General features: G+C 44.3%; 1 protein-coding gene across 1 annotated transcript in view; it reads left to right on the forward strand.

Annotated features, from left to right (window-relative positions):
- The window catches only part of TDRD12 (tudor domain containing 12), a 114241-nt gene that overhangs the window by 101696 nt on the left and 1233 nt on the right, over positions 1–11312 (forward strand). The window contains exons 26-32 of the mRNA XM_084905689.1: positions 292–384; positions 2152–2324; positions 8371–8480; positions 10489–10549; positions 10628–10741; positions 10854–11007; positions 11088–11154. Coding sequence (XP_084761815.1) covers positions 292–384; positions 2152–2324; positions 8371–8480; positions 10489–10549; positions 10628–10741; positions 10854–11007; positions 11088–11154 — 772 coding nt within the window. The remainder of the gene's footprint in view (positions 1–291; positions 385–2151; positions 2325–8370; positions 8481–10488; positions 10550–10627; positions 10742–10853; positions 11008–11087; positions 11155–11312) is intronic.

An 11312-nucleotide genomic window follows, 5' to 3' on the forward strand; every position in this document is an offset into this window, starting at 1 on the left:
TCCAACCAGGGCCAGGATCGAGCCTGCAACCCAAGTACATGCCCTTGATCAGGAATTGCAGGCTAACTACCCATGAAGCTACACTGGCCAGGACTCACCTGCCCATATTAAGCTCCACGGTTACTCACTCTGGTTGGTGAAAGTGGCACACCAGCCTCCATAACCTACCTCAGGGGATGGTTGTGGGCTCCAATGAAATGCAGGGAGTGTTCGTTGCAGAACCACATGGCCTGTACACAATGAGGACTTCCCTTTAGAGCTTCACACAACTCACGTCAGTGTGTTTTTCAGGTTACTAGGTACATTCATCATAAAGTTACTGGAAAATTGCATGATGCAAAAGTGGTATTTGCTTTAGGAAATACAATTTGGATTGATCCAATGGTAAGTACACAGTTTTCTTAAAAAGAAATGGGCCTCTGAAATAGTCCATGTTATTCTAACCTGTTGCTTTGAATAACTTTTGTCTCACATGAATGGAGGCTTATTTGGAACTCTGAGTTAGGAGGAGGTTTTTTTGTTTGTTTTTTCATGTTATTTGGGTAATAATTTGATTGTGGTGTTTTTGTTTAAAGGAATCTTTTGCATTGTCTCCCAGTGCTAACAGGCATGTGTGTGTATACACACATACACACACACACACACACACACACACACACACACACACACAAACACACTCACAACCGAGACAAGCTTCAGGGAACTGTCCTTACTGTGTGACAGTCTCTAATGCTTACAGTTCTGCCTGTTTCACTTTTGTAAGTGTTAGTTGTGCACTGTTAGGTCGGTTTCATAGTCCTCTGTCCACATAGGTGGGGAGGCCTGGGGTCAGTGACTGCCCTCTGTCTAATTGTAAATGAGCTTAAAGTCCTGACACGTGAGTGGTAGTATGGTGAGTTCCAGCCTGTGGGCTTTCAAAATTAGGTTTTATTATGTCCCTAATTTCTATCTCATTCATTCACTAAATATTGATTGAGTACCTACTGTGTGCTAGGTAGGATCTGTATGGGACACTTCAGTTTCAGAGACTCCCATCCTGTGAGCTGATGTGGGGGAGGGTGGTGACTGTGGGACGGGGCCATGGAAATGGGGTCTCAGTGCATCCCCTCTGACGAGGGCACCATCTCCTCCCCGGGCCCAGGAGCTCTACCTTTCAAGTCAAAGTTTTTCTCTATTCGAGTTAAATCTTACTCATTATTGATAAGTTTTAAAGGAATTCATTTTGTAAAAACTTCTGCTGGGTTATTTTTGTAAGATTGGAAATGCCTTAAAATTTTTTAAAAATTTGGATTGGGCATGTGATTTAAGAGTAAGAGAATAAATGATTTTTAGAAGAGAAGGTAGAGATTACTAGATGGAACTGTAATAGTCAATATTATGGTTCTTTATTGGAGAAAAATGGAAACCATCAAGCAGCAATTTTTAAAGCTATAGCTAAGAAACACCCCCCCTTCCTCCCCCGGGCAGATATGCTTAGGCAGTTCTAAAGTGTAGCAGTGGCCGGGACACGCTGGGGGAGACAGACCCATGACTTCTCCCTCTCCGCTCGACCACTTGGCTTTCCATTGTGGGATAGGAACACCAGTCCCACAAGGGACACATCCCAGGGGTCGCTAGGAAGCTGCCTCAGGCAGTGCCAGCACGCCATGAAAGGGATTCCCAGTCCTGGGTGTGCATCTCCAATCAACAGGAATCAATTAATTTTGTGTAAATTGAAATGGGTGAGAATGTTTTGGTTGCAGAAGAGGTAGTGGAGGAAACTCCTGAACACAGGATTCAGGGCTTTGGTGGAGAGCCTTTCTGGGCACCTGGAGACCAGGGTCTTCCTTGTGGAGAGAGGTAAAAGCACCGGAGCAAAAATCAGAAAAAACCTGACTGTTGTGGGTGGTTACAGCATCACAGATTGGTCTCGTCTGGGGCTTCCCTGCCAGGATTTAGTCTTGGCCTTGACCCAGGCTGATGGTGTTTGTGTGGTGTGAGACTTGGCTATGAAATGATCGGCTGTGAATGGGAAGCCCTTGCACACGGTGGCATATGACCCAGGGCATCACACATTACTGAGCTGGATCGAGAGGCCACGTGAGCGTGCTTGTGATTCATTTAAAGTTCGAAGTTTGATCTGCAAATGTATTTTTTTTTCTTTGATTCAAGGTGCACGTTACAAAACTTTTAAATTTAAAAACTTCTGTCATTGATTACAATGTTCGAGCTGAAATTTTGTCAATGGGAATGGGCATTGATAATCCAGAACATATAGAACAACTGAAAAAATTGTACGAAGGAGCTAAAATACAAACTGTTGAAGAAAACCTGAGCCAAACACTGTGAGTGGATTTTTGTCTCTCTTTTGAAAGAGCTATTTTGTGGAAATATAACTTACAAGCGTTATAGACATTTTTTTTTAAAGTAGACAGTTTAATGCTTTTATCACTCAGCTTCAGTAGTTTCTTTTGAGAATCTTGTTTTAACCAGACCTCAACCTTCACTTTTGTTTTTGTGGAGTGTTATAAAATGGATCCCAGATGTATTATTTTACCTGTGTGTCTCTTATGAAATGAGTTTTTATTAGCTTTTTATTGACAGCACACAGACTGAAAAGTGCACATGATGTAAATGTCATTTGATAGGTTTTCTGAACACAGAAACCAGCCCCGGATTAGAAACAGGACTCAGACCAGCTCCTCCCTTCTAGGGCAGCAGTTGGTTTGTCCTCTAAGCGGAATCTTGCAGTGTGTGTCTCTTATATCTAGATCTTTAGCTCAGCATAATTTGTGAAATGCATTCATGTTGTGCATGTAGCTGTAGGCCTGACATTCCCATTGCTTCATTATATCCCATTGTGTGAATGCACCATGGTTACCCATTCTACTGTCGATAGGAGAAACACCCAGTGCTGGGCTGATTCAGGTGGTACTGTACCAATTCTCCTGCATGCATTTTGGTGAATTTAAGAATGTATTTCTGCCTTAACCGGTTTGGCTCAGTGGATAGTGTTGGCCTGCAGACTGAAAGGTCCCAGGTTCGATTCTGGTCAAGGGCATGTACCTTGGTTGCGGGCACATCCCCAGTAGGAGGTGTGCAGGAGGCAGCTGATCGATAGTCTAACTCTCTATCCTCTCCCTTCCTCTCTGTAAAAAAGCAATAAAATAAATATATTTTTTAAAAGAATGTATTTCTGATAGAATCGCCGAGTCAAGCTGGAGCTACTGCCCCCGTTTTCCACGTTGGTTGTATCAGCAATGTGAGACACTGAAAGTCACTCTTAGAATGTACAGTCTCAACCCCCAAAGCAGGAGGATGATACAGCGAGTGTTGCCTAATGACTCAAGTCAATAACTCCTTTCAATTAGGATAGACATCTGTAGAAAACTGGGCAAAAGACTTGAAACTTCACATTGTCCAACTAATTAATTGTCTAATAATTAATACGTGAAAAGATTCTTAAACTCATTAGCCATCAGGGAAATGCAGATTAAAAACACAATGCAGTAATACTTCTATATATTCACCAGAAATGAAAGAAAATACCATGTTGACAAGGAAGTGGAACAAAAGGCTTTTAAAAACTTGACTGGTCAGGAACCAAGATGGCGGCATAATAAACATCTAAACTTGCTGCCTCGAACAACCACTTCAAAACTACAATTAAAAGACAAAATGGATATCATCCAGAACCACTAGAAGGCTGGCTGAGTGAAATTTATACAACTAGAAGGAAAAAGAAAAGCACATTGAGACTAGGAGGAGGGGCAGAGATGTGAAAGTGAAGTGTGGAGGTATGGAGGTATGCATGGAAAAGGGCTAGTGACTGAGTACTCTGTTGTCTTTTTCAATTGGGACGGAGATACAAGCTCCCAACTGCTCTGAACTCCAGTTCTAGGTGAGACTCTGGGACCCAGACTCATACGGGGAAAAATTGGGCCAGAACACAAGGGCTGCTTTCTCTCAGAGGTGCTTGCAGTGATCATTGTTCCTGCACAGTGCCATGGGACACAGAGACTCCAGGACCTCTTCAGGGCAAGGCTGACATCAGCCATTGCTGTTTGCTCTGCCCTGGTGATTCCCTGAGATCCTGCCTCACTCAATCTACAACCCCACCCAAGCTGTTCACAGAGGCTTTTGCATATGAATGGTCTGGCCTTTTGCAATCTAAAACTTAACAAACTGTAGCTGGGTCAGAGAGCCCCAGAGCCTCCAAAAGAAGGCCCAAGGCTGGACAGCAGCTTGCATTACTTCACAGCTGGGCCTCATCTGGGCACCTCCAAACCCCAAACAAAGAGAAGGAATCTGAAGATCTCTCTATAGCTCCTTCTGGGTGGCCTCAGGCAGTGGATGACTTTGCACCTCATTGGAGATCCAAGAGCCAGCGTACCCAGTGGTCAGAGTGAGACCATCCATATTACAACTCTTCACATCCATAAGAGACACACTCAAGGGGCAGATTCAGTGAGCACCAAAGCCCCACTGAAGCAAGTCTTGCCCCATAAAGGTGTCTCCAACACAGAAGTTCACTCATTGTAGACACAACTGGTCCTCACAGCCAATTGGCCTGGAGGTCAATTCCTCCAAGTGATACCAACAACAATCAAGGCGTAACTACAACAAGACTGTGCACACAGCCCACAAAGGGGTGCACCAAAAGTGTCCACCTGAGGAAATTAGGGAGGCTGAGCCACTGGGCCTTATAGGAAACATAGCACACAAAGCCACTCTCTCAACACAGGGAAGCAGCCAAAATGCAGAGACAAACAGGTCACAAATGACAGAAATGGAGGAAAGCAAACTACTAGATATAGAGTTCAAAATCACGGTTATAAGGTTACTCAAGAATCTTCTAGAAAACTCTGAGAAATTTAGTGAGACCCTCAAGGATATGAAAAAGGACCAACTAGAAATTGAGCAAACACTGACTGAAATAAAGAATAATATACAGAGATCCAACAGCAGACTAGAGCAGTGGCTAGCAAACTCATTAGTCAACAGAGCCAAATATCAATAGTACAACAATTGAAATTCCTTTTAAGAGCCAAATTTTTTAAACTTAAAGTCTTCTAACACCACTTCTTCAAAATAGACTCGTCCAGGAGGAGAATCCAAGATGGCTGCACAGGTAAACACCTAGCCGCAGCCACACACAACAATTTCAATAAAATACAACTAAAATATAAAATGGACATTACCCAGAACTACAGGAAAGTCGACTAACTGGAAATTCTACAACGAGAAGCAAGGAGAAAACCAGAAGGAAGAGCGGAGGAGCTGTAAAAGCCTAAGGTCGCGCGCGGAGAGGACAGAGTCGGAGAGGAAGGGCGGCTGAGTGCCTGGCTGTCGTTCCCTAGCGGGAAGGAGACAAAGGCTCTGGACTCTGCTGGGCCCCAGTTCCGACTGCTCTGAACCCCAGTTCTAGGCCAGACCCCGGGGACCAGGCTCATCCATAGGGAGCTGGGCTGTAAGGCGGAACCCCGGGGGAGCGGCGAAAGGAGGTCCCGGAGGCCCGCACATTGCTCGCAGAGAAGGGACAGTTGGCTGTGCTGTGGGATTGCCCTGGTGGGAAGGAGACAGGGACTCCAGACTGCTCTGAACGCCACCTCCAACTCCACTTCCAACTTAACTGAACCCCAGTTCCGGGCTCACTGGGGGAAAGCCTACTGTTTGGTAGCAGGTGAAAATCGAGGGCACCTTTCTCTCAGAGGTGCTTGCAATGAGTACTGAAGGACCCTGAGGATTACTGAGACTCAGAAACCGTATAGGGCGTGGCTGACGGAAGCCAAGGCTGTAGGCTCCACCCTGAAACCCCGCCCCATTCAAGCAGAACACAGAGACTTTTAAGGCTACCAACTCAGGGAAGCTGCGAAAATGCCGAGATAAGAAAATAGATCACAAACGAAGCAACTGGATATAGAGTTCAAATCTACGCTTATAAGGGTTTTCAAGAATTTCCTAGAAAAGATTGATAAGACCTATGAGGATATGAAAAGGGATCAACTAGAATTAATAAGGAATCAACAAGAAATAATAAGGGATCAACAAGAAATAATAAGGGATCAACAAGAAATAAAGAATACATTGTCTGAAATAAAAAAATATTATACAGAGTCCTAAAAACAGAATGGAAGATTGCAAGAATAAAGTCAAAGATTTGGAACATAAAGAGCCAGAAGACACTACTCTGCAGAAGCAAGAAGGCAAGAGAACCCAGAAAATTGAAGATAATGTAAGAAACCTCTGGGACAACTTCAAGTGAACCAACATCAGAATTATGGGGGTCCCAGAAGATGAGAGAGAGCAAGATATCGAAAACATACTGAAAGAAATAGTGACAGAAAACTTACCCCACCTGGTGAAAGAATTAGACTTACAAGTCCAGGAAGTGCACAGAACTCCAAACAAAAGGAATCCAAAGAGGACCACACTAAGACAAATCATAATTAAAATTCCAAGAGCAAAAGACAAAGAGAGAATATTAAAAGCAGCAAGAGCAAAGCAGATAGTTACCTATAAAGGAGCACCTATACGATTGTCAGCTGATTTCTCAACAGAAACCATGCAAGCCAGACAGGAATGGCAAGAAATATTCAAGGTGATGAATAGTAACAACCTACAGCCAAAGATAATCTACCCAGCAAAGCTATTACTCAGAATCGAAGGCCAGATAAAGAGCTTCACTAACAAAAAAAGCTAAAGGAGTTCATCACCACCAAACCAGAATTATATGAATTGCTGGAGGGGGTTCTTTCGGAAGAGAAAGTAAATAAAGTTAAAAATTATGAACAACAAATATGTAACTATCAACAAGTGAATCTAAAAACCAAGGAAATTAAAAAAAACTGATGAACAATATTAACTGTTGAATATAATAGAATCAGAGGTATGGAAGGGGAATGACCTGACGATTCTTGGGGAAAAGAGGAGAGGGGGATGTGGGAAGAGACTGAACATAAACTGTGCACCTATGGATGAGGACAATTGGGGGTGGGGAAAGGGCAGAGGGTGGGGTGGGAACCTGGTGGAGGAGAGCAATGGAGGGGGGCGGGAAGAGGAACATTTGTAATAATATGAACAATAAAAACTTATTTAAAACAAAACAAAACAAAACAAAATAGACTCGTCCAGGCTGTGGTATTTTGTGGAAGACCCACACTCAAGGGGCCAAAGAACCACATGTGGCTCGTGAGCTGTGCTTTGCTGACCACTAGACTAGAGGATTGCAAGAATCAAGTCAAAGATTTGAAATACAAAGATGCAAAAAACACCCAACTGAAAAAGCAAAAAGAAAAAAATCCAAAAACATGAAGATAGTGTAAGGAGCCTCTGGGGCAACTTCAAGCATACCAACATCCGAATTATGGGAGTGTCAGAAGAAGAGAGAGAGCAAGATATTGAAAACCTATTTGAAGAAATAATGACAGAAAACTTCCCCTACCTGGTGAAAGAACTAGACTTACAAGTCCAGGAAGCACAGAGAACCCCAACAAAAGCTCTCCACTGTTTGGGCAGTGCCGCAGGCTTCATGCCTGTCAGTCATGTCTCTGGAGACCCCTTACCCCATAGGTGTGCGTGTGTGTGTATACCTGGGTATACACCGGTGTACACACGTTGCATAGGTTTGCTCCTTTAAGCTTGACTTCTCAAAGGATGCACACAAAATGAATTACTTAGTCACCACGAGGAAGGAGTTTGAGTGGCTGGGCAATAGGGTGGACAGTCACTGTGTAGACTTTTTTATTAAACCACATGAATGTGGTTACCTGCTCAAAAAACCAAAAGAGAAACACAATTTAGAAACTATAGAGAAAGGAGTTCGCCCTCTAATCTCTGGTTTTATTAAGTCAATAAAATAAGGGGCAGGAAAGTGAATTCAGTAGGTTTCCTTCTGTTTAAACACGCCTGTGTGTGTATGTGTGTGTGAGAAAGATCAGATGTTTGCTTTTATATGCAAAGACCTTCTAGAAACAGACACAGCTTGTTAGAGGAGCTGAGGGATCAGGAGGCGAGGGGAGAGCAAGCGGCGGGGGGGGGGGGGGGGAAGGAATGGCGGCGGTGGAGGGGGGGGAGATGGCTTTTACTCTGCCCTTTTATCCTCTTTAAAGTGGGGGCAGTATGTTATTATATTCTCAAGTTGGATGACTGGGCAGGGAACTTACTTTGGCAAATGCTGCATCTATCTAATAATATGTATCAGTCATCTACTCAGTGCTTGATGCCAGCCCACAGCATGAGGGAGCTGGCTTCCCTGGGGTGTCTGTAACCTGTGGCTCGTGGGGGTAGACACAGCATGGACATTGGTTGCCTGCCTGCCTCTGGCTGGGAAGTCCCTGCAGAGCAGGTTTGGCCTGTCTCCTCGGAGTTGACTTCTCCTGTTCTGTTCAGGGCGCCATTGACCACAGAAGATGCCGCCTGTCTGCAGAGCACACGGCAAGAGGACGGGGCTTCAGAGAGAGGTGCCGACTCCGGAACGAACTTAGAAAACCGGAAGCATGGTTGGTTATGTAAAGGATGGTTAACAAAATCATTATTAGAAACTAGAGGCCAGGTGCACGAAATTTGTGCATGGGGGTGGGGGTGGGGGTGGGGGAGTGTCTCTTGGCCCAGCCTGCACCCTCTCCAATATGGGACCCCTAGAGGGATGTCCGACTGCCTGTAGGCCTAAATGGGCAGTAGGACATCCCTTTCACAATCCAGGACTGCTGGCTCCCAACTGCTCACCTGCCTGTCTTCCTAATTGCCCCTAACCGCATCTGGCTGCCAGCCTGACCACCCCCTAACCACTCCCCTGCCATCCTAAATGTTCCCTAACTACCCCCCTGTCAGCCTGTTTGCCCCTAACTGCTCTCCCCTGCAGACTTGATTACCCACAACTGCCCTCCCTTGCAGGCCTGGTCCAGCCAACTTGCCTCCTCTGCTGGCCATCTTGTGGTGGCCATTTTGTGTCCACATGGGGGCAGCCATCTTTGACCCCATGGGGGCATCCATCTTGTGTGTTGGAGTGATGGTCAATTTGCATATTACTCTTTTATTAGATAGGATAGAGTCCTGGAGCTCGGGTGGTTTGCCCTGAAGGGTGTTCTGGATTAGGGTGGGGGTTCCCTTGGGGCATGGTGCGGCCTGGAGTGAGGGGCCTGTGGTGGTTTGCAGGTGCCATGCCCCCTGGAGACCTAAGTTGAGGCCCTGATATCTGGGATTTATTTATCTTCTATAATTGAAACTTTGTAGCCTTGAGTGGAGGCCAGGGCTGCGGAAGCTTGACTTCCTCCATTGCTGAGGAAAACACAACCCTCCTGCTCGTTCCACGGCCACAGCCAATTTGGTTGGGTTAATTTGCATACACACTCCTGATTGGCTGGTGGGTGTGGCTTGTAGGTGCAGTGGAAGTACAGTCAATTTGCATGTTACTCTTTTATTCGGATGTTCCACTGTGTAGGCTCTCCATTTTTAGATGAATTATAGAGAAGGTGATTGCCCAACTTCCTATTTTTGGCAATTCAGCTTCCAGTAGTGTTTTGTTTTTTGGGGGATGACTTTTTCACTTATTGTTTGAGGTATAAGGTTCATTCAGTAAAGTTTACACCGCTCACCAGATATTTTTACATGTGTGTATGTCCAGCAACCAGGCCAAGAACGTGTCCAGAACCCCAGAGTCTTCCTTAGGCACCTTCCTTGTCTGGAACCTTACCCAGTAACCGCTGTTCTGACTTCTGTCACCATCAGTTTTGCTGAAGCACATAGTATACACTCTTGTGGCTTCTTCATTCAGCATATGTCTGGGAAATTCATCTAGATAATTGTGTAGTAGTGTATTTTTTTATTGCTGAGATTTTCCTGTGCTATGAATATACCACAGTTCATCAATTCACCTATTGGTCGATGATGTTATTTTTTTTTTAATTCTTTATTGTTGAAAGTATTACATATGTCCCTCTTTTTCCCCCATTGACTCCCTTCAGCTCACCCCTGCCCCCAACCCCTGACCCTCACTGCCCCATTGTCTTGTTGTTTGCAGTTTTTGATTATTGTTATTTAAGTTGCTATGGACACAGTCTTCAGATGGAAGCTTCAAATATTTTAGATGGAGAAGTTTAGTAGCTTTGTTTTGGAAAGTGCTATGCTTAGTGTTGTTCCTTGAGTGTTCTCCTTCTGTTGTGGAAGTCACCTTAGTGGGTCCTAGCAGGTGGAGACAGCGGAGGAGCCTGAACACGTGTGTCCTGCAGCCATCGGTTGCAATGTGGGTGCTCTTCAGAGAGTAACCTTAGCTTCCCAGTTGTTTAGTTGTTCGGTTTGTCAAAGCCTGTTTTCATTAGTTTTACTAAATGAAGTGTGTTTCAGTTTTTTTAATTATCTTTGCAGCTATACACTTAAGTTACTAAGAAATTTATGCTCTTAGGGAGTACTTCCTCAGCTAAAGTTGCATAAAGTGCAAAAAATGTAGGTAAATGTTAAATTATGGAGTTGCATATAAATAACCTCTGGGGAAATGTGACCTTTGTTCAGAAGCTTCACCTGGATACACTGGAGATGCTTCCGAGAACAGAGCTGCGGAGCCTCTGCAAAGGTATGGCCGCCCCTCCGAGGCGCTCTCTGTCCTCCCCCGGCAATGGTGGTGAGATGTCAGCCTTTTCTTTTCCTCCAGCTTCCACCCCCCAGTTCAGTGGTTCCAAAAAGATGATGTGGTCATACTGAAGATAAGACTAAGGAATGTAAAGGATTACAAGTGCAAATATTTTAGAGACAGAGTCATTTTCAGGTAGGTCTGTGTAAATCTTACAAAGTAAAATAGAAATAATTCCCAACATTTTAAAAAACTGACTCTTTTTTTTTTTTTTTTTTTTTTTTTTTTTTTTTTTTTGTAAACCTAGTGCCTGGATAGGAGAAAAATTTTACTTGGCTGATTTGGAGTTGCAGGCCAACATAATAAAGGACGATTGCAAATGCATAATTAAAAATGAGGAACCTATAATCACTCTTGTAAAAGAGAGAAGGGAATCTTGGTGTAGCTTACTCAGACAGAGGGTAAGTTGAAATTAACTGGCTGATCTTAACAACCTGAGCGTGTGTTATTTTCTCACTTAACGTACATTTTTATTGAACAGAATCCTAATGTGACTTTTGATTTTGATCACTGGGAAGAATGTGAAGAGGAGAGCCACTTCTCCAAGGGTAAGAGGGGATGTCCCCGCCCCTAGAGGGGGGGCGGGTCCTGAGTGCCACAGGCGACAGAGTCACTCGGCTGATCTTAGGAATGTGTGGCCTTTGGAGGGATTAGCTTTCTTCCTGTTGTTGATCTTGATGCTACATGTTCCAACTTGAGGAGCTAT

Source organism: Pipistrellus hanaki, assembly GCF_964339955.1.
Source record: "Pipistrellus hanaki genome assembly, chromosome: 15".
Lineage (NCBI taxonomy): Eukaryota > Metazoa > Chordata > Mammalia > Chiroptera > Vespertilionidae > Pipistrellus > Pipistrellus hanaki.